Genomic DNA, 23,943 nt, shown 5'->3' with positions numbered 1-23,943 from the left:
TGTGGAATGGAGATACTTATCTATTTAATCATTTGAACAGTCAATGGTTAAATTTTATTTCATGTCCCCAAAAACATAACACTCAGAAACATTTTCTACTAGCATAATTCTGTTAAAGTCAATGGAGTAACACAAGCAAAAAAAGCTTGATATTATTCCTCATCTATTTTCATACTTCTGTTTGGTGAGGCTTGAGTGAACAGGTTGAGTCCCAGCCGTTGGAAAATTGGTCTTTCCAGAGTTCAGTGCCTTTCACTGAGCTTCAGGTAAAGGAAGATCGGATTTTTTTTTAATACTTAAAGTAGAGAAAGTATGACAAAAGTGTTACCATATGCCTGTAACCAAGGTAGGAGGGTGTTTCAGGGTAAGGCAGAATGGACCTGGATTCCAAGTGGACTTCATTTCTGGTTGACCAAATATACTACTTGGGAGTCCTCCCTTCCCCTACTGCTTCTGGCAGCCAGCACGACTCAAAGAAGCGCTGAGATTATTTTTTTACTCCATTGTCCTCAGTCAATCCTAGCTTGCAAAGGCACAGGAGGGGTCAAGTACTTCTTGAGGGCAGCTTGGGTACTTCTGGTTCTTGTGTGTAGTAAGAATAAACCTGTGCAAATATGAACTCTTGAGGGTTGGGGGTTTTTTTTAAGCTTTTGTAAAACTTTGACCATGATCACTTCTAAACGTTGCATTCACGTGGACTAATTTTGACTGCATGAGAAGTTGGTTGAAAGTAGCCTACTGTATACTGAGTAATGCCTGAACAATTTCTCTCTGTGAGTGGCCTTTAAAACCACTAAAATCTTGTTGTCTAAAGGTACCAATCTAAAGAACATTGTTAAGAATTGCTCTAGGATAGCTGTTTGATGGGTTTTTTTGTTTGTTTGAGCTTCTTTATGAAGGTAGCTGCACTAAACAATGGGCGTTTTGTTTGTTTTTCCCTAACTTTTCAGACTCTGCCATGTTTGGTTCGAATGTGTAGTAAGGAAAGACTGCTGGAGGAGCGAGTAGAAGGAGCAGAAACACTAGCCTATTTGATTGAAACGGATGTGGAGCTCCAGAGAATTGCCAGCATTACCGACCACCTCATTGTCATGCTTGCTGACTACTTCAAGTATCCCAGCTCAGTGAGTGCAATCACTGATATCAAGAGGGTACGTTTCCTTACCCAGTTCTGAAGCTTTGAAAATGTGCAAAAACAATAATAAATGGGCTCAGGATAATTTTTTTTATTCTATTTAAACGTTATGTCTGAGTTCTTCAGTAGAAAGGTGACCAGATGTCCAGCAGGACTTGAATCCTGATGCATATAGTCCCCAAGTCTTTGCTCACTCACTGCTTTTTCTGGAGACTTTATGATCCAAACTAAAATTACTGTGTATATCTGGACTCCTGGAAGAAGGCTGCTGCCATTCTTCTATGTCAAAGATAAGAGAGATGAGCTATGGGTAGTTTAATATAGCTTCACCATACAAGTTTCATTACATTTTCCAGAGATAGCAGTGAAGTACCAGACTGAGACATCTGTCATGTTTCTCCTTTGCAGAGTTTAAAAGACTTACCAGTGCGTTCCAGCTTCATAAGATATAATAGCCCATGTGATGGGAAATCGATTTAAATTCTTAGGTCAGGTTTGTGAAAAATGTTAAGTTCAGAGATGGCTCTGTTCTGTTTAAGCAGAAAAGCATGTGGATTTCTTGTAGCATTTCCTATTATGAGTTACCTGCACTTGCAAGAGGTTGGATAAACGGAGACCTGATACACCTTGGAGACATAGTATCATAGGTGTTGTACCAGGAGTTCTCATCCATGAGCTTTTTTTTTTTTTAATAGATTTGCATACATTTTCCAAAGCACTAGTAGATCAATCAAAGCCCTCGTGGGTCAATCACCCTCAGAAGCAAGGTTGTTTTTGATATTCTGCATAGGGAAATAACCATTCCCTATTCCCTTCCCCTCTTACTGAGTCTGATTCTTAGAAAGGTCCCCAGAAAACAGGCTTACAGAGCCTTGGTTTTTCTCTGAAACTAATCCGAGAGGTATACTCACTTCTCAGACTTTTATAGAATGGGATTGATTGAGCATATAGAGTTGCCTAGAATTCTATGTAAAAATGCAAATTAAATATAAAAAAAAATAGTTACAGTATAAATTTAAATAAGCAGAAGGAAGTTTGGCAGCTGACTGGGGAGTAATGGATGTTGGCTGTGGCATCAAAAAATGATTAGGTTCCAAATGTGAGTGGGGCAGTTATAAATATTATGACATTGCTTTGAGTGTTCAGAAAGTCTGTAAAAACAGTCATCTGGGAAGCCAGGGTGCTTACTTTGTTAAAAAATCTTTGAATTACACCCCGTAAGGTAAAAAAATGTGTGAGTTGAGGACTCTGACAAACAGATTACTTGTCTGGTTTAAATATTTTTAACAATGAGATAATACATTCTGCTCTAGTACAGCTACATCAGAAAGAATTACTTGTACAGCGTAATTTTTGACAGTTCTTTTACTGCAGCGCTTTGCTGCTTAATGCTTACATTTTTCTGGTATTTTGTGTAGACTTTAAATATTGCATTGTTTTGTGGAACCCTTTGGTACAGAGTTTTGAGGCCAGTCAGAATCATGGAATTATTCTCATTGGAAAGAACGTGAGGAGGTCTGAAAGTCCTAATTTCCTGTTCAAAGCAGGGTCCGTGCTGAGCTCAGATGAGGTTGCTCAAGGCTTTGTACAATTGGCTCTTGAAAACTGCTAAGAATGGAGATTAAACAACCTCTCTGAGCAATCTGTTCCAAAATTTGACTGTTCTAATAGTGAATTTTTATTTCTTATATCCAAGTAAGAACCTCCCCCGTTTCAGTTTGACTATTGTCTCTCCTCTTGCTGGGCACCTCTGTAAAGAGTCTGGCTCCACGTTCTCCTTGTAGGTAGCGGAGGGCGGCTCTTAGATCTCCGCTAAGCCTTCTCTTCTGGCTGAACAAGCCAGGGTACACCCCGTCTGCTTCTCCAGGTCTCCTTTCCTGAAGTCAAGACTCTCTGCTCTGCTCCATGCCTTTCTCGTGCCTCTCAGGAACTTGAACACCACGATCTTATGATCCCTATAGCTGGTGCTCCCATTGATTATCATGCCCCCAAGCAGTTTTTCCCCGATTTGTGAGCAGCATATCCAGCGGTGCATCACCCTAATTCACACCTCTGCACCTGTGTTTGAGAAGTTACCTTCCAGAACCCACACAGGCAGCTTGCACCCTGCTTTGTTGCTTTTACAGCAGAAGACTGGAGCTAAAAGACACCTTAAGATGGAAGTCCTGTGATTTAGAGACTGTCTTCCATTCCCACTTTTGCTTCACTTCTCCTGATAAAACTTCCTTTGATTCTGTCCCAATTTTTTCATTTCTGGCTTGTTCCTGGAAGTTTCTGTTGGGTAAATAAGAGTAGCTTTTGCCTGGATATGGTCTGGATAGAGTCATAACTTTATAGAAGTGTTTTGGCCTCAAATTGTTCCAGTTGACCTGTCTGTAATTCAGCAGATAAGTTAACCATAGTCTCAACTTCAGTTGTGTTCAGTTCATAAACGTGGACGTCAGCTAATGGAAGAGCAGTTCATTTGTGTTTCTGGCTGCCCTTGGTGTGGTAGAGAAAACCCCAGTAGATAAGCGCTACTTTACAACAAAGAAGAATATCATGCCTGTAATTTTTTTAGCGTCTAAACTTGGTATCTGGGCTTTATTTAAATAGCTTGACCATGATTTGAAGCACGCCCATGAACTCCGCCAGGCTGCTTTCAAGCTCTATGCTTCCCTGGGAGCAAATGATGAAGATATCCGAAAAAAGGTGAGCCTGTGAAAAATGTTGGCAATCTGGCAAAGATGCAGCTAAAGTTAGGCTGAAAGGCAGTGCAAGAATTTACACCCTTCCAGCCCCTTTTTTTTTCTTTCTCTTCTGTTGTGATGTAAATAGGTTGAAATGAGAAGGCTCTCTTTCCATTACGTGGATATAAACTTTCAGATTGCGCTTTCATTGCGTGGGATTTGAACAAAAATTCATGTCTTGCTCTAACAAATGTGAGAGTCATGTTTATTTTTATGTCATCTTTCAACATGTGGTTGTTGCTACTCATAAGCTGTGCAGGAATATTGTTGGTCCATATGAGTAATTTCTGAAACCTGTGTTCTGAGGGATAGAATATACGTACATCTGTTGTCTTGTATCCTATTATTAAACAAATGTTTGGTTTTTTTCCAAAAATAAACCCTGAAAAGTCTAGTCATATTGGTAAACAAAGTCAAAATTTGTGCCATGATTCTGAAGCGACCAAGGGGGCTTGCACTGTCACAACGAAGCAATTGGCGTGAAGAAGGACAAATTCTATTCAAACATTACAGGAAACAGATGGGATGATGGAGCAGTCATATAGTTAAAAATTTATGTGTGGAAAGTGGAGGGAAATTAAACAATGAATGATTAAAAGCACCTTTTTTTTTTTTTTAAATTAAGCATGGAGTTGCTATGTCAAGTGTGGCGCGTACAGGAGGCTGGAGAATTTTCTGAGTTTATTTGCTGGTTAAAGGGGAAAAACGGAAGGAAGAAAGATGTGCACAGGAAGGAGGCAGGAAAACAGTGTTGAAAAGATAACTAGCAGGAAGATTTATCAGAGTGGAACCATTCAGGATCTCCAGAATTCAAACCCATAAACTTTCTTTTGTTGCAGGTTGAACTTCTTTCGTTAATAGTAACGCTCCTTCTTTTACATATCAAGGCATTGTTTTTAATAAGTGGTGGGTGTGTACATGACAAAGTTGATTTTATTATACAGAACTCATCTTTCATCTTGGTATTAACTCTCTTTTATCCTAGTCTTAAGTGCTCGCGCTGGCCGTGTCTAAATATGGCACATGAATTACTACTTTTTTTTCCAGGTAGCTCTACAACATGTCTATAATCTGTAGTTTGTATTTATTGTGTGCACTCACACGTCCACTCTTTTGTTTTAATATGGCATCAAGAGTAATTCGTATATATGTATATATAACCCTCTTGTTCCTTGATGATTAATGGAATCATTTTTAAAGCAGTAGTGGAGTATAGAATGTGGAAATTTTTTTTCTAAATTTTATGCAGATACACACTACTTTCCACTTAATCTGGGAAGAGAATAAGGCTTGCTGGTTTTAGCTACGGTTTTTATATGCAATATTTAAAATGTTGCAGCCAAAAACCCAAACCCCCATGAATGCTCATATTATTTTATTTGTGTACCATTAATTCCTTTTTGCTCCAGATCATCGAGACTGAAAATATGATGGACCGTATTGTTAATGGCTTGTCTGAATCCAGTATCAAGGTGCGGTTAGCTGCAGTCAGGTAGGAGGCTTTTCTGATTCATACAAATACTTTTGTCTTATCAAAATCTGATGCTGTACTCGTTAGAATTTCTGATAATTTTTCATAAGCTAATCTGAAGTCATTTCTACTGCTGGAAAATTTATTGTGGGAGGTGGGGAATTATCCCAGACTAGGACGATATTTACTTCTTGCTATTTACAGTCTACTACTTGACAAATTCTAAGCTGAATCTTCGCGTAGAAGCGATGTCTGCTTTACGGTAGTATACGCGTGAGTGTGCGTGTTTCACAGTGCAGGTTTCTTTTCTGGGACAGGTGTTTGCACAGTTTGTCCCGTTCTGTACAGCAGCTCAGGACAAGTTTTCAGGATCATGCTGTATGGAAACCTTTAATGAAGGTAAGTAGAGAAAAGCAAGTCTCAACTACTGAAGTGTTCTGTTCCATTAAAGCAGAATATGGTGTCTGTTCCATTTGCATGCCTTTCTGTAGAATCCTAATAAAAATTACCTAGAAATCAAAATTCCGTGACCTTCTAAGAGGGTCGCAAATCAAAAGCCAAGCAGCAGCAAAGAGGACTGTGGTCCATGCTTGATTTTTGGTTGGGGTTTTTTTTTGTTTGTTTGGTTGGGGGTTTTGTTTGGTTGGGTTTTTTTAAGTGATCAATGAGTGAGACTATGTTATCCCTAATGTTTACAGAGGGCACTGGGAGGACTATATATCCCTTACTTTCAGGCTCAGACTATATGGCAGAGTTCAGACTTGGTCTATAAGCCCTACAAGAGAATTTAGGTCTGCATTTTCTCCTGTAATTCTCTACGTCTTAGATCTCATTGCAAATTTTAAAACTGAAGCCAAAAGAGCTCAGCAGGACCTTTAAAAAGGCACATTTTAATATAATGCAATTATCCACAAGATTAAATGAGAACAAAGTGTGTAAGGTATATATCATCGTCTCATCCTGTAATGCGACTGTCATTAAGTGCAGATAAATAAACCGGTTTCTCAGTTTCAGTGTCTTTTAGACCTTGAAAATGGGGAACAAAGTCTGCTAGCAAGAAGCTGGCAAGCTTGGGCAGCATTAACACCCACGAGAATCACCTGAAGTGAGCTTGACTCTCTATTCAGAAGTGAAATAGCCAGACCAGAGAAAGTGTTGTCAGCAAAAATAGGCTGATGAGCTTGATAACGAGGCAGTGATGTGAGCTGACTGTCCAAAGCTCAAGAGGGAAGGAAGAGCCTGAAAGGAACTAAAGGATCAGGAGATCCCTCGGTTATTTCTTGTTGTACTTCAATACAAGATTGATGCCTGTCAGACATACTACTCACTGACATGTTATTCAGGCCTGACTTTCTCTGTTCCGCTGATGTTCTAATTCTCACAAGTTACAGACTTAAGAGAACTGGGCTCACTAGTTATACTACACTCTCTGGCCATCTTGTTGGCTGCAGGCCCAGAAACTTTCTCAGCCTTTGAAGTTGCTTGCATGAATTAGAGGCCCTAAAGTATGGGTCTACTTTTTTGTATGGTTTCAATATAAAAATGAGGGGGAAATTATTTTCTGACGGTATACACAGAATCACAGAATCACAGAATGGTCAGGGTTGGAAGGGACCTCTGGAGATCATCTAGTCCAACCCCCCTGCCAGAGCAGGGGCACCTACAACAGGTTGCACAGGATGGTGTCCAGGCGGGTTTGGAATGTCTCCAGAGTGGGAGACTCCACCACCTCTCTGGGCAGCCTGTGCCAGTGCTCCACTACCCTCAAAGTAATCCACACAATCCACTTATTACAAGTTAAGCATTCATCCTTGGACTGGGTGTGTGAGTTGTAATACTAATCCATGGACGTCTAATTCATTAGTCTTAATGGGAGGTCAAGGGAGATTTGATCATGCAAGTTTTGTGCTGTCACTGTAGCATACTAATTCCATGGTTCAGGACTCCTGATCATGACCTGAAGGGGCTTGGAGGGAATGGTTTGAATGTTTTAAGAGGCTGCAAAAGGCCAAACGTGAAAGCATCAAACCTTTATAAATGTAAAACACAAAAACTACAGGATTGCTTGAAGAAGCACAATTAGCATAAAAGGAGAGCCATGTGAAAAAAACAAATGTACATTTCAGACCTCTGTAAACGCAGCTGCTGGCAGTTGTTCATTTTGATTTGTATTAAGTAAGCAGAAGTCAGAAACTGTTATGTTCACTCCAAAACATCAAGAATTATTCTTAATAGAAAAATAAAAGTAATATTAAATAAAGAGAAATTCATTTTCAGTCTAGATTAATAACAACTACGTAAGTCCTTTCACTCTCCACTAGCACGTATAGCTGTGTAAGCCATGGAGAAATAATGTCTAAAATTATAGAACTTACATATATGTACTTCAGTACAAGCTGCTGTAAATGCAGTAATTGGTAATCACAGAATCATAGAACAGTTTAGGTTGGAAGGGACCTTAAAGACCATCCAGTTCCACCCCCTGCCCTGGGCAGGGCCACCTCCCACCAGCCCAGGTTGCTCCAAGCCCCGTCCAACCTGGCCTTGAACACCTCCAGGGATGGGGCAGCCACAGCTTCTCGGGGCAACCTGCCCCAGGGGCTCACCGCCCGCACAGGGAAACATTTCTTCCTAAGATCTATTCTAAATCTACGCTCTACCTTAATGTTGGCAGTTTGCTTGCTGCTCTGAAATAGAAGGTGATAGAGAACAATCCCTCCATTCCCCCTTTCTTTGCTGGAGGAGCAGCTGTGTCCTCCATGCCTATTTCTTCACTAAGTTTTCTCAGAACACGCTAGGGAGATGCTCTGTTTAAGAGTGGCATGTATTGGTCTCCTTGCAGATCCAGGCACAGATAAGAGAGAGTATAACTTCTTCCAGACTACTTGCTTGTCTGAAAGGATGGTCATGAGGAAATTTGCTGTGTTGTGCTTTGCTCATGGTACAGAAGTGTTGAGGAGGCTCCTCCTGGAGTTTCCTCCACTTTCCTGTAAACCATGACGCAGCGCTGCACCGCAGGACATAGCCTGCTCTCTGGAAAGAATGGCTGCAGAGCTAAATTCCAACTGCCAGCACATGTACGCTTTGCAGAGCGGGGATCTGTTCCCACTGATTTCTTTTAAATTGGACCTAAAAGCTCTCAAATCTGGCTTCTGCAACATAACTTCACATTGCTCCAGCGTGTCATGTAACGCGTATCATCACATTGAGCTGAATGAGCGCTGCCTGGATCTGCAGTGCTAGCATCAAAGCATCTCCTGAAGTACAGAGTATCAAAGTGCAGCATAACTACAGGTATTCCATTTCAAAATGATCCCTCCTTTTTCCTACTGGTTAACGGAGATTCCTCTCTCTGCCCTTTGTGACTGCAGGTTTTACAGAATGCTCCAAATGAAATTCTTGTAGTAGCATCTTCCACGCTATGCAATCTTCTTCTGGAATTCTCTCCAAGCAAGGAGGTTAGTATTTACCCAGAAACAAGAAGAGGTAATAGACAAAAGTTACATTATATAACAGTTCCTTAAGCATAAAGGTATCTTAATTGGTATTCACTGGTTGTGCAGCATTATAGAGCTGTAATGTTAGGCACACTGTATCACTGATAGCTGTGACAGTTAAATATGGTTGAATAGTTAAATGCAGTATCTTCAAAGTAGACATGCAATTTTGGGGTTTTTTACAAGTAAAACGCTATCATCTAAAAAAAATCATAAGCAAGAAGAAAACAAACCGATAATTGGCAGTATGATCCATTGTTTTAGAGAATTACTGCTGTAATCTTGAAAATGCTGGCACAGCTGAGTCTTGTGGGTTTTATTGTTCTTGAATGAATGAATGATACAGGATATCTGGTCTTGAGTTCTGCAACGTCCGTATTTCGTACAGATCATACGTACATATCAGTACTTCATAGCAGTGGAAAAATTCCCTAAGTCTTAAGTATTTCTTAATTACAGACAGCGTTTGCAAGATAGTGTTATACGTGGGCTCCTACATGGTGCTTTGGATTACCTTGGTTTGATCAATTGATCTTGGTGGTTTTAGTCGTGTCTGTGAGACAGAAAATTAACTGAAATAACGCCAAGGACAGTTCACTGGCCCGTGGGCTTTCTTGTTCATACTGCGGGTCACAGTCAGTGTAGTGTTTCCACTTCAAATTGGATCGAAATACTGAATTTTCTATTGGGACACATTGTTCATGTAAAAAACATCCTTGCCAAAAGAAAATACTGCTTATGCAAAATGGAGGCGTATTTAGAAGTGTTAGATTTGAAAGCATCTATAAGCCATCTGATCTTCGTTTGATACATCACCTTTTTTCTACACAGTATTTTGAAAATTGTAAACTGCCAGTCACTTAAGTAAATAAACAAAGCTGAAGTAGATCTGTATTTTACGCTAGGAAAGAGCTGAGTCAAACCCAATTTTGGAATGTCTCCCACCTGCTGTGGCTGTGCAAATGTCCGTAGGAGGCAGCCAGCTGCCGGGCCTCTGGCAAAATCACTGGCAGCTTATTGCAGTGCATAAGTGCCTGGGGACCAGGTGAACTTCAGCACAAACTGCTGCTGCCTGGTTCTGTTACGGGCTTGCCGCGATCCAGTGAGATGGGCCGGTTCCTACAAAGTGCAGCCTTTTCCAAACATTCCTCTTTTCTCATGAATTCAGCTCTTAAGTGGGTTAAAAAACACGCAGCTTCCCCCAAACTCAGGTATGTTCAGTTCTTCACTGCTTTTGAAGCAGTAACTGCTGGAAGAAGCGAATACCTTACAAACGAGTGCAGCATAAGTCACTGCATGAATCTTTTTAGCGTATGAGCTCTTTGGGCCTTAAATAAAACTAGTGCTTCAAATTCAGTTCAAGCTGAAAGCAGTTGTTCCAAACTTAACTTTCATTACATTAATCAGTTTGAAAGAAAAGCTGCATGTATTGATGTTTTTCCTGTCATTTAAAGACGTGATACTACGGAGTTTTGCATTTCAATCCAATTATCAAAAGCAGTCTCCAGTTTTCTTCATTGTGCTAAAGTTTTTCTATTGGATTTTAGTTTGGTCTGATTACTAAACACAAAGATTAAATGTCAAGAAAGATATCAAGTAGCTTTCATTGTCCTTAAACTTTTTTAAGCAGTCACGTATGTCCAATTTGAGACCCAGAAAGATGTGATTGCTCAAGGAAGACTGCTTTTGGAGAGCAGCCCCAGGCTGAAAGTTGTTGGGGAAAACCTATTTGCTGGTGTGAATGTGGCAGGGGTGTGTGTGTATACAAATAGATATATATATATACACATGCAGAGACATATCTGTATACGTATACACATGCATATGTGTGTATATCTACACATACATACACAGCTGTGTGTGTATATACATACATACATAAGGGGTGTGTGTGTATACAAATAGATACATATATATATACACGCACAGACATATCTGTATATGTATACACATGCATATGTGTGTATATATACACATACATACATACACACATGTGTATGGCTGTCTATATACATGTGTGCACATACACAGATACACATGAGAATAAAGCCATCTTGACCTGAGTTTTTTTCATAAAAACCTACCTTTTAATGCTCGTGAATATAGGGTATGGCATGGCCAGTTCATGTGAGTGGACTGGACATGTTGTAAACTCAAGAATAAGATATAAGAAAGGCTTTTTTTTGTATTATATTTACATTTGTATATATGTCTAATGAGTCTAAGTAGAGTTTTAAAGAATTTTTTTTCCCCCTCTTCACTTTAGCCTATTTTAGAATCAGGAGCCATAGAACTTCTATGTAGTTTAACACAGAGTGAAAATCTTGCCTTGCGAGTGAATGGCATTTGGGCTTTAATGGTAAGTAGACGCCACTGATTAAATGCCACTTGTGATTTTGCTTCTTAAAAAGTTTGTGAATGTAACTTAAAGAACTCATCAGTTGTTACTAAAAGATAACGTAGCTGAAATCTGGCTTGTCTTTCCACCTTATTACAGAAGGAAAACAGTATCAGCCTGAAACACTTCATCAATTAGTCCATAAAATAAAATAAACTTTTCAGTTCTGATACCAGTTTGGCTGCCAGAATCATTCAGGGAAACAGTTAAGTGGTGTCAGTAGCATGCCAGGGGACAAATAAAAGCAGGTAATAACCACATCAGCCGTAAGATCTTGTGGAAATTTAATTCAGTGTGTAGCAGTTCCTCATAAGTTATAACCTTTGCGAGATTAATTTTAGCAAGGATATATGCTTGCCTCTTTCCTAGAACTCAAAAGGAGAATAGCTTTGTTTCCTTCAGCAGTTCATGTAGCCCATGAACACAAACTAGAAGAGTGGAAGCCCAAGGTTAAGGTAAAAAAATCAAACAAAAAATTTCTGTCTCTTTTAGAACATGGCATTTCAAGCGGAACAGAAGATCAAATCAGACATCTTACGAGGTCTGAGTACAGAGCAGTTATTCCAGTTGCTTTCTGATTCCGATGTAAATGTTCTGATGAAAACGTTGGGTCTGCTCAGGAATCTTCTGTCTACTCGACCAGTAAGTAGAGCTGCAAACACCTTCTGAAAGCTGATCAAACCTGCAGACAGTACAACTTAATTCTTAATCCTTTTTATAAGACAAGTTATTTTTCTGTTTAAGATTAATGTTCGATATATTGCTAAAACCGAGGCCTTTGGATTTATCCAAGTATCTGTAACCAAATGGACAAATTTAGTGTAAGAAAACATTTGAAAGAATTCTCTACACCCACTGAAACTTTGTGGTTATTATCAAATACAGAGCTAGACAGTTACATTTAATGTTCAATTCCACTGCATTTAGCTTTCAGCAAAATTATTTTCCTAACAGTCTTTCTGTGAAACTTGTCCAGAACAACAATAAGAGGGTGGCGCTGTTGAGTCAATGTGTGGAGAGGTACATATCTTAAGGATACCTGTGTTTCTTCTTTCTTGACACCTGAAATATTTTTGTTCTTATCCATCTATATAGATACTACTGGCTTTTTGAATTTGACTGTGGGACTGTGCACTTACAAAATGCATACGTTCATTTTACACACTGAAATAAAATGGTTTGAAAATGTAAGCCCATGAATTGTTTTTGACAGGGAGAAAGAGATATTGGTGGAGGAAAAGAAAGGGGTAATCCCCTGTGAAGAACAGAGGGAAAACATGCAGCAAACATTTGGCAAGCCAACATTTTTGTGGGGGAAAAAAACCACGAAGCCTCTACTGTGCATTTATCACGTATTGTGTTTCTACCATAAAAAGGTCACTGCAAAAAATCTTCTGATATTTGTACTCGTTGAGTCTCAATAAGCTTAATAGAAAATTAGTTGTCTTAATGTGAAAAGATATTTAATAACCAGTCATTCATTAAATTCACCCTGAGCTCTTGACAGTAGAGTCTCATTATCACTTAAGGTGTTCTTCATCTGAAACTATGTCCCAGCTTCACCTACTTTCTGTAGTATGTTTTAGAGCCAGAACCAACCATTCTCATTCTCTACCCAAAACTCACTCCAGAATAACTCATCCAGCAGCTTTCGAATGAAGTCTCGTTATTAGCGGTTTTAAGAAGTCCTACAAGAATCCCTAACATCTTAAAAAATTGTAGTGTGCCATGTGCTGGTAATCTCTGGTGGCTGTTTGATGTCACTCTTGAGTTTTGATATTAGTTAATCCAGTCGATCTAGTTTCACCTGTTTCTGTTACTCCTAATGATCAATTTTATTCTAGTATAGGTATTGTAGTATGTGATCAAATGACCTTTTACCTGTAAGTCTCTTGAGACAGTTTTCCTATACAATAAGTAATGCATTTTGCTTATTTTCTGAACCCTCTCAGACTTTTGAAATGCGGATATCGGACCTGGTCGTAGCGTTCCAGTAAGAGTAGCAAATACCAGATAAGAAACCTCCGTTTTCTTACCCCTCTCTGATATCCCCCCGTTATCAGAAGAGAAGTGGTTCTTTCTAACTGCAGCATCATGCTTAGAGCTTGGGTCCCGCAGCATTCAGTCTTCAGACTGGCCTCCGTGCAACTGGGAAACCAGTGTCCTTTCTACAGGTGACAGTGAAATCAGAACCAAGGCCCATACGTACCATGTTCTCTCAAACAAGAGCAGGCTTCAAATGAAGAGGAATATTATGAAGTGTTTCTGCTGTGATAAGTTCTTGGTTTTGGGAGACCTCGCTAGGAGCTAGGGTCTTTTTGCAATGTTGCTACTCTTTACTTAGAGTAACTCAAGTAGGAATGCCTCTTCTTGGTCTGGAAAGTTACACTGATTGTATTTCATCATTGCTTTGGCAGCACATAGACCATATAATGAGCACTCATGGGAAGCAAATCATGCAAGCGGTGACCCTCATTCTGGAAGGGGAGCACAATATAGAAGTCAAAGAGCAGGTACCCTTTTTTGTTTCATGTTGTCTTGGCAGAATAGAATTTAAGAAACAGCTAAGAATGCTTACTCTTCTCAACATGTCTTTTTTGTTTGGGATTATGATGTGCTGTGAATATTTTATGGAGATCTGTCAGTTTAATAACTTTATTACCTACAAGAATGCTCTTCTTTCCAACGGATTATTACAAATGGGTTTTAATTGAATTCAGAACGGTTTTTTTTAAATGTAGGTGCGGTAAAGAGGAAAGCACTGTATGTGAGAGCAGAAGAATTAAGTCTAAGGCAATTGCGTGGCAGAAGGGGGACAGTAGGAACAAGGAAAGAGAAAGAAGCCAGTATTTCACACTGGGGAAAGCGTCGTGGTTATTTGCTCCTATGGCAGCCGTTGGAGCAGTCAGTAATGAAGACTAAAGTCATCTGTTGCCTTGCTGGCAGTAATACGTCTTCTGCTGGGCAATGTGGTAACTCAGCAGTTCTTGGGTGCCTGCGGGAGCCAGCAGCGATTAGAGGAGGAGAGGCACTAGCAGGGAAAAGAGCATGCTGGTGTAGCCCAGGAAAAAGTGGGGAGGGATATGCCCTGAGAAATTACAACTTAAGAAAAGCAATATGTAAGAGGAAAGAGGAGATGGCCAGTAGGGAAAAGCATCCCTGGCTTGGTGGCAGCTTAAGGGGGCCAAGGTACCAGGACACCTGCTGCGGAGATGCTAAAGCAAAAGTAAGAGGATAGATGGGCAGAATTTGGCTGACTAACTCTTTTTGACAGACAAGACAGTCGGTTGGAGAGCGCTGTTTCTTCCTCATACAGGGCATGTGGTGATGAACAATGTGGGAGATTCCAGAGGGTTGCTTTGGCTTAGCAGAGAGATTGGTAGCAAACAGCATGGCCAATGAGGGTAAAAATACAATTGACTCCAGGCTGGACTAAACCTCTGCTCAGTGAAGAATGGGCTGAAGGAGAACAGGCCTTTTCTGGCTATTTAAGCACAAAATTAGCAAAAAAAAATACCCCAAAGACTCTTAATAGATAGCGAGTTTAGTGATACCATGGTTCTGAAACAGCTGAGGACTAACCAGTTGTGTCTTTCTAAATAGTTCTTCCCGATAAAGCTCTAGTGACAGGAATAGCCATCATTGCAACAGGTTGTTTATATTGCCAAGATGCTCGGAATTATTTTAGAGGAGAATCTGTGTACCTGAGAAATCCTCTTGGAAAGGGCTGGTAGACTAGGGCTGAAAAAGCCTTTAGGGCTTGGGGCCTTTGTACGCAGAGCATTGTCTTTGTCCCTGGGGTGTGATCAGCAGCTTGCTCTTATTTCAGAATCAAGTCATGCATCCAGTACTGCCTATCTGCACGCGAGAGCCCATACTTCTGGCAGGACAGTGCTTACCTCTGTCACTGACTCGCTCATCAGTATGTAATTAGCAGCTTGGAAGTAATAAATCTCTGCAACTGCTGACATGAATGCAGTGCAGCTTAGACGCAGGCATCGTGCGAATGCTGATCATTCCACGGTGTCCTCTTGTAGTCATCCCTGCATGTGAAGAAAAGGTGGTTAAGTTCTTCCACAGCTCTTTGGGAAAGAATTTGTAGAGCATCTCCCGGTGCCTCCTGAGAACCAGGAAAGCTGCCTGGGCAAGTCTTAATGCCATGTGCATGTAGTGCCAACATGGGCCTACATGCTTCAGGGTTGTTCTGTAGGATGGCTTCTCCAATTTGCAAGAAATAACCAGATGCATTAGTGGTTTGAGTTATCTCTGCAGGTAAGATATGTGATTAGACTTGTTGAAAACAAATTATTACTCTGCTAGATCAGCAGATAGGCCTCTGTCTTTCCTTTTCCTCGCCTGAAGAACTAGATGGATATATTTGGTTTTCGGTGTTTTTCCCTAGCTCTGATGCGGAATAGGCTGCTTTATTTTCTGATGTATTTAATGTTTTCTGTATGCTGCATATTTCCATGAGAAACTTAAGGTTTTACTCATTGAAATGAATTAATGAATGTTGCTTTTTATTTTAAAATGGCAATGACTTTTTTTTTTTGCCAGGGCTGTTCATCCACAGCTGTTGACTCTTTGGCATTGGCCCCAGATGTAAGCAAGCTGGAAACTCCAGATTAAAGATACTAAAATTAATTAAAGAAATTGTTTGTCACAAGTTCAAAGCTGTCAAGGGAACTGTATAAATCATGGGATGTGATCTGTGGCCAAATAACTTAACAGTTTTTCTCTCTTTCAGACATTATGTATACTTGCCAATATAGCAGATGGAACGACAGCAAAAGAATTGATTATGACCAATGATGACATTCTGCAGAAAATCAAATACTACATGGTATGGAGAATTTATCTTAAATGTTTTATGTTGGTCTTTTGCTGGAATTAAAAGGGAGTAATTCAGCATTTTGGTCTGTAAATTATTCAGTAGCACGCATGTAACTTTCACGTACCCAGTTGTGTTTAAGAAATCGCAGTTCTATATGGCCGAGGTGTACTGAGGGTCTGATTAACAGGAAAATCCAATGTTGATTTCCCATAAGAAATAAGTGACTTAAGCAGTGCCTGTAACAAATCTACATGGAAAACGTTTCATGATCTTGGAAAAGGCATATCTTGTTAGACCTCAGTAAATATTTGGAAGGAAGTGATTGAACGCTACTCGAGTGCCTTATATTATGGCACTATCTTTGAGAAAAGTTGTAGATAAGAATTAGCCCCAACTTTGCTACCTTGTTTATTACAGAATGAGTCCCAAAATGTAATTCCGGGAATGTCTGAATTTCTTCTTCTAAACTTGAGTACTATTTTTCTCTATTTAGAGTCATTCAAATGCTAAACTTCAGCTTGCCGCCATGTTCTGTATATCTAATCTCATATGGAATGAAGAAGAAGGTAAGAAAGCCTCATTATTAATGCATATACAAGTTACTATCCTGATCAAAAGGCTAATGTTGCATAGTAATTGGTATTTGCAGAGCACAGCACAGTGGGATCCAAACCATCATTACAGCTGTAATACGAAGTGAGTGAGTGGTCAGGAGGACATTGAGGAAAGTGTAGAGAGCTCTTCTGGGGCAGGAAGTGAAGAGATGAGAAGACAGCGTCAATAAAGGGTCACACGGTGGGAGGTTTTCACTTGTAGCACTTCTGTAAAATCTGAAAACCATTGGAGTGAAAGAGAATCCTAGTAAGAAAGCTTCTGAGTCTTAAGAAGGTTGTGGAAACTCATTGTTGGAGGGAGCAGGTTCACTGGGGAGGATAAGAGGAGGGAGGATTAGAAAGGGGATTCGTTGCAACGAAATTTTCCTCTTGAAACCAGTCAAAGGACTTGTGGGTGGAACTGGAAGGAATGGTAAGAGTCACGGCCTAGAACAATGGAAGGTAACCAGGAGGGAGCTGAAGGATGCTGCTGTGCAGAAAATTATGTGTTTGTGTTGAGGGGTGGAGAGGGCAGCTGGAGGCAGCAGTGTGGAGCTGGAAGAAATGGCAAGGGAAGGAGTGGTGGGAGGTGGTGTCCTTTGAGGAATGGTGGGGCTGGGAGGCGAGCTTTCTTGGATGATTTATAGACCCTCAAGTTGGCTATGCTGCTCTTCAGCAAAGAAATCAGTGTCTCTACTTGGATTTGGGTTTTTTTACCCTACTGCGTAACTTACTCCACATCTCTCAAATCACAGAACTTCACTCAGTGTGGGACACTTGGCTATGCTCCTGGGTGCTTTCTACTCATTATAGTGGCGTTATACGGTGCCACAAGTCAGATGCAGAAACACGCCTCCGGTTAAATGTTCTCTGCATCCAAATCAGAGAGATGAAAATAAACCAACTGAAGTCAAGCTTTGTGCTTTAGGATAAAATGTGTTCAGATTTTTACCTTCGAATTTTTCTTTTCTTTAAACATATGCACACGGAGTACAAAAAAAGAAACTTGAGCTCCCTTGGGAAGTAGCTGCAACTGAGGGAGTGTTTCCATTGCTGGGTTCTAACAGAGCTGTGTTCCATACCCCTCCTTTAAGCTGGTTTCTGTTACCACTGCTTTCTTCTGTTCTGCAGACATTTATTTTTGGTGGTATTCCCAACAATGTGATTTATTGTTGTAGGTTCACAAGAACGCCAAGATAAACTACGAGACATAGGAATAGTAGATATTTTACATAAATTGAGTCAGTCATCGGATCCAAATCTGTGTGACAAGTGAGTATAAAGAAAAATCCAAAAAAGAAGATTAGAGGGAAATCTTTGCTTTTCATTAAAAAAGAGTCCTTTTTTGAAATCTTTTTATTATAGAAAAATTCCCCGGAAAAACTGTCTATCATTGCATTGAGTTATACTGTGCATAAAGAAATAGTGATGAACACTTATTTGAAGAGCAGGTCTTGTATTGCTCAGTAGTAACAAATTTTACTGAAGTTCTCAGTGGTATAAAATAACTACACTTAAGATATTCTAAACCAGTGGAGAGTCCTTTCTGAAATCTCCCTGATACACAAATATTTCTGTAAACCTTGGACTACTAACAAAGTTCTGGAGGATTGGAACAGTGGTAAACCATCACGTAACACTAGGAATGAAAAAGATAATACAGGATCACCACTGTTCTTAATCTCAATTAAGTTCTTTTAAACTAATTAAGCTCAACAGTAACTTTTCACATAGCTGTTGTGTTACTCATAGTATAGTATCTACACAGATCATCTAGCTTCTTTCCAAACTCATGTAACCAAAATAGCTAATGACAGTTTCTGGCTTTTTTATGATAACCTTTTGCAATTATCCCACCTACAGTTAGTAACGACTCATTTATTTCATGAACTAAAGGAGATGATCTGATTTTTGGAAGAGGTCATACACAGACAACACAACTCAAAACTGTGCAGCATTTTAAAATGCGTTAAATTTGGGTTTCTTGTTTTTGTGAAAGATAATCTGGTGTTCTTAGACATGTTTGTAGTAAAGTTAGGACTTCTCTTTAAAATCTGTGCCAAAGTATCAGTATTGAAAGTGGTAATTGGGAACATATAGATATCAATAAGCAGCCTCACAGAAAATTATGGAACAGCTGAATAGCATTTCAAACAGTGAGAAATAGGAATAAAACTTACACCAGTAAAAATACTTTCTGGTAAACGGGCCTTGCTTGTCAACACTTTGGCTTTGGTTTTAAGAGACAGAGAGCGGATTGTGCTTAGAAGTCATGGTCCCTCCTGTTTCTTCTGGCCACCTGCTCCCACCGTTTACCCTATCCCAACTCTGCCTCATTAGCGCCCTCAACGAGCTCGTATGACTTGTGAATATAGCAGGGAGATTGAAGAAAAAAAAATAAAAATCTTCCTCTGGGTTGCTGAGTTGTATTGGATGTTGGAAAAGTCTGTGAAGGTCGTGACAGCATGGTTGGGAGGTGCTGGGGACAAAGGAAGAGCAAAGCTTCAGGTGGTAGGAGACACTGAATTAGCTGAAGTGATGATGAAACTGTAACCCTAGACTTCTGGGAGGTGTTTTTTTCTTAATAAAAATGTTGCGCGATGTTCGATGACATAAGTTCCAGTGTTACGCTGGCTCCCTCTCACCTCATTGTATGTTCTTGGTAGGGCTGGTATTCCTGACAGGACTAACGTGCTTCTAGTATGTTCTGAGTTATGACACCTTTCTCATTTCTCAACTCAAATACCTGCTTTTCATTACATCTGGATTACAGAAAAGTAATCGCTTTTCACAATTATTGCTCTTAAGGGTTTTTTATAAGGTGTGTTGATAATGAGGTTCAATGTACATCTTAAGCCCCACCATACTTGAAAGTTGCTCAGTTTATGCTGAGCCTCTAATACACGTGGTTAGATCTATCTTATTCTTATGTGCAAGGTGGATTCTTACATTGTTACAGCCCACACATAGCACTTCTGTACCATGGACTAGATTCTTCCAAACTGAAGGAGCGCCAGCCACTGGGCTTCCCTTTACCTCACTCCTTCATCCTCCCTCTCTTGCTGCCACAATGCGTAGTCTACGTAAAGCTGTTGATGATAAAGCCAAACCCCAATAATTAACGGGTTGTTCCTTTCATTGCAGGGCGAAGACAGCACTCCAGCAGTATCTTGCATGATCAAAGACTAATTGAATCTATGGACACCCCTCATGTCTACTTAAGGAATAGCAGGAGATACTCCTGACTCCTTATATTTGCACAAGTCACCTTGGGCTGCATTTTTCTCAGGTGCAGGGAGCTGCTTTGCAGAAACAGTTTAAATGATCAGGTCTCCAGTGCACTTGAGAATTTTCTTGAGGTAGTTTCTTTACTCAGAGGACTCTTGGGGGGTTGTTTTGGCTTTTTGTTTGTTTTTTTGTGTTTGTTTTTTTTTTTTTCCTGAGCTACCTGGACTTTCGGATAGAACAATCAGTCATCATTTTCCTTTTGGGCCTACAATTTTCTGCTTTTGCTGCAGCCTGCGTGTGTGGATGTGTGCGGGTGTGCTCGAGTGTGTGCGCGTGCTCGGGTGAATGCGTGTGGGTGTGATACCTCAATTTTGTTTTTCCTTTTTTTGTGTGAAAATCTTTTTCTACAGGTTTTCAAGGGTTAACCATTGTTTGCTGTACGAATACTTCAATGAATTATATACAGTTTGAATGAAATGTTATTTAAAAAAAAAACCAAACTGTTGTATCCCATAAAGTTTATTTTGAATTTTGAACAGATGAATGTTTTTAAGTAAAATATATGCATTTCTGAACTTCAGCTTAACTTACATTATACTTCCTTTTTAAAGAGAAAAACAGAGGGAGACAGTAGACCCCAAATTATAAGCAGCGCGTTCTGTACTGACAAGGTCGAAGAGTTTTTTGGGTTTTTTTTACCGCCATACAAGGTCACCTGGTACTGATGACACGCTCAGATCCATGGAGTGGGTCGACTGGATTGTTTTGGATTTCTTTATGGTTTTAGAAGAAAAGCTCATACTTCAGAGTTAGCATGACTGTTGACTTTTTTGGAAAGGAAGAGGTGGCTGCAATATCAGCAGGCATAAGCTATTGCATTAGTAGCCAAGAACTTGCTCAGATAAGTGCTGAAGGATTAGCTTATTTCGCTGGTGATAAGTATTTGCTGATCACTGCTATCAATCGCGCAAACAGTACGTTGCAGAAGTTATAATTTCAAGAGACCAGAAGGAGCTGGCAAGCAGTGACTTAAGGGATTGCTTTTGTTTTGCATCCTTTACTTCCAGATATAGTTAAGTGACTTACAAATTATTTCCACGAAAGATCAGCTGGGTGCATTAAGTTGGGGAAGGGATGGAAAAACTGGGGGTTTGGGTTGGTTTTTTTTCTTAGCACGGTAATATTGCTACAGATTTTGTGTATATATACAGATATACACACTTGCATGGATTTGGATACCTGGATAATAAGCGATGGGATTTTCTTGTGTTCGGAAGCCTAGATTGTCCATAAGCTCCTGAAATTGTGCCTGTAAGTGTGGAGGAAAAGATACAAGTACAAATGAAGATGACTGTGTAAGGTTAGGCTGGAATGCGAGACCCCGGTGGCTTCACGGTCAAATATGCATAGAAACAAATGAGGGCAGCAAGGAGCTCTCCTTCATGCAGGTCAAGGCTCTTGCTTTCTTCCTGTGTCTATTTTCTGATTTCAGTTTAACCATAGTTTTAATAGTCAGAATCTCCAAACACTATATTTACATAGCACTAATGGGCACACTAAAGATTGCAGCCGATGTCTTAAACCAAATCTTTCTTCTGTTCTGAACTTCAGGAAGGCTGCAGCAAGAAGAGAGGTCTGTAACTTTGCTAACCAATTTTGATAAGTATCCTAATCTTTTATTTCTAATCAGAAGGTCAAATTGTGATAGCCTTACTTTTTTCCAAGGTAACTACTTGTGTCAGAAGATGCGACCGCAGTTTGGCCTGGAATTTGAATGTGCTATGTATCAGATAACTGTTATCACTTGGTTGCAAAGGAGAATATATACATTTCATGTAACTTCTTCCACTCTTGAAAGACAAATAAAAGTGAGCACCTGACACTTTTTCCCCAGGCATTGCAGTAAGTGACTGGCAGTTTTTTAATGTCCTTCTGCAAATTTTTCACGATGGACTTCGGGGGCTGAACAAAAGGGAAAGTAAAAATATGTGAGAACTTGATAAATATCAGTACCTCAGAAGCGAAGTCATATTTATAGAATTCAATCAAATATATTTTTGCTTGAACAGAGAAAAAAGTTCTGAGGCAGGTACTGTAAATGCAAAACTGTACAGCATCTGACTTCTAAATTTGCACTCCTGCTATGTACGTTTAGATCAAGTTCTTACATATCTCGTCTCGTTTGCCCCCCGATTCACGTTTCTAAAAGCAAATCTGAGTTTGATTCTATAAAACTTCGGTGCCTAAAGGTGTTCAGAAAAAAGGTGAGTAAGTATCTGTGTACATGTTTTGAGGTGGTTTCTTAAAATTCTACCAGAAAAACTAAAAACCAATGCTCAGACAATCTCGTCACTGCATGAGAACAGTTGACATTTTCCACAGATATTGATAGGACAAACTGTTGGATGAGAACATTTTTACATTCAGTTAAGCTTTGTGAATAATTTTTGATGTTGCTATAGGTATGTACAAAAAGAAGAATACTGTAAATAAAAAGAACTTTACCAGAACATCTAGATTTTTCTCAGCTTCATGGAGAAATCTCGGCTTTCTGTGCCAGCTTCCCTACAGACCGACAGTTGCCAGCCTGAGACTCGCAATGGGAACAAACTTGTTTGCTGGTCGCCTGGATCTTTACCAGCTTTATTTCGGGAGCAGCATCTTGTGAATGACAAGGTTGCTTGCAGAACCAAAGCAAGTCTAGAGTTTGGACATAATACAAATCACCAGCAGGACTTCTGCTGTTCTTGGGCCGTTTCTCTTCTGAAAAGCAGTCCTAATGAATTTTGATAAGTACGTCCACTCTTTGTATCTGGGTCCAGTGATGGTCCTTCTCTCAAAGGTTACATGTGTCAAAAAGCGCGTAGTTCTGCACGGGGTTTGGCATGCCGGTTCTCAGACAGGTGGTACACTTGGTTGCTCTCCACCGCCTCCAGTCCATGTTTGGAGTAGGAGTCTCTCCCACACAGGCGGTCAAATGAGACTTACAATTTGGCTGTTGTTCCAGTCACAGGTTTGCGTTGTAATAGTGAAAGGAACTAAGTGACCTGCTCAAAAGCATCTTGTGCCAGTATATTGTTAAGGCAAACATCTCAGATTTTTTTTTAAATTTATTTTTGCAGATGTTAGCTATTGGAGGAGATGCTGTACCTCCATGAGAGCGCTGAAACAGTGGCACAGCAGGCAAAAGAATGATTGAGGTGCATGAGATTAGATTGCTGAAGAAGAGAAAATGGGTTTAACAGGACTGTCTTTGGTAATCCTAGAATGTGATAGGTGTAAACATGTGAAACTTCAGTGGTGGTTAAAATCACCAGGACTTTACTGGAGGCTTATTTCTACAAAAAGAGACAGTTCCTGGGGGCACCCAGGGGTGCAGTTTGCTCTGCTGAGCAGGTGCTGGAGGCAGGGGAGCCCCTGCCAAGGCTCAGCCCTGCCACGTCCCCTGGAGGCGCTGGACACTGTCCCCTCAGGTCGCCAGGGGCACTAGGGCAGTCGATGTGCCAAAAGCTGAATCCTCGGCCAGGAGGGACCTTGACTAGCTGGAGGACCAGTCGGGCAGGCATCGTGTGCTGCATGACAAAAATCAGCAGCACCACCAAGGTCTGCACCCAGAGCCCAGTGACCCCAGGCGGGGGAATAGACGGGGTGAGCGGCAGCCCTGCCCAAATGGGCATCACCCGGGGAGGGTGCTGGGCACAGGCGCGCTGTGCTCACTGTACATGGGGGCGGGGGGGGGATCCCAAACCAACCAACCAGGAAAAATTGAGCTGCATTTGGAGTGGGGCCAGCAGCTTATCCCCTCTGCTTGGCGCTGCAGAGGTCATGTCTGGATCCCGCGCCTTGTTTTGGGGCCCCTGGTTTGGGGAGGGATGGGGGGGAAACTGGAGCCAGGGAGTGTGCGGTGGGCTGGAGGCGGGAATTGGGCAGGTTTGGCAGGCGAAGAGCAGGCAGAGGGGCTGCTGCTGCTCAGAGGGGAGGAAGGGAGGAGACAGAGCTCAGCTCGCTGTCTGCTGCTGACACCGAAGAAGGGAGCGGGGCCGGCTGGGCTGCCGCGG

General features: G+C 40.7%; 1 protein-coding gene across 1 annotated transcript in view; it reads left to right on the top strand.

Annotated features, from left to right (window-relative positions):
- Positions 1 to 20,465, top strand: part of ARMC8 (armadillo repeat containing 8) — a 75,258-nt gene extending 54,793 nt beyond the window's left edge. The window contains exons 10-21 of the mRNA XM_009887363.1: positions 951 to 1,151; positions 3,731 to 3,826; positions 5,274 to 5,356; positions 5,653 to 5,734; positions 8,707 to 8,793; positions 11,099 to 11,191; positions 11,723 to 11,872; positions 13,648 to 13,743; positions 15,978 to 16,073; positions 16,558 to 16,630; positions 17,836 to 17,929; positions 19,802 to 20,465. Of these exons, the coding sequence (XP_009885665.1) occupies positions 951 to 1,151; positions 3,731 to 3,826; positions 5,274 to 5,356; positions 5,653 to 5,734; positions 8,707 to 8,793; positions 11,099 to 11,191; positions 11,723 to 11,872; positions 13,648 to 13,743; positions 15,978 to 16,073; positions 16,558 to 16,630; positions 17,836 to 17,929; positions 19,802 to 19,835 (1,185 nt within the window). The 3' untranslated portion in view covers positions 19,836 to 20,465. The remainder of the gene's footprint in view (positions 1 to 950; positions 1,152 to 3,730; positions 3,827 to 5,273; positions 5,357 to 5,652; positions 5,735 to 8,706; positions 8,794 to 11,098; positions 11,192 to 11,722; positions 11,873 to 13,647; positions 13,744 to 15,977; positions 16,074 to 16,557; positions 16,631 to 17,835; positions 17,930 to 19,801) is intronic.
- Positions 20,466 to 23,943: the final 3,478 nt, after the last annotated feature.

Source organism: Charadrius vociferus, unplaced genomic scaffold, assembly GCF_000708025.1.
Source record: "Charadrius vociferus isolate BGI_N301 unplaced genomic scaffold, ASM70802v2 scaffold406, whole genome shotgun sequence".
In the NCBI taxonomy this organism is placed as follows: Eukaryota; Metazoa; Chordata; class Aves; order Charadriiformes; family Charadriidae; genus Charadrius; species Charadrius vociferus.
This window is presented reverse-complemented; position numbering and strand designations above follow the sequence as displayed.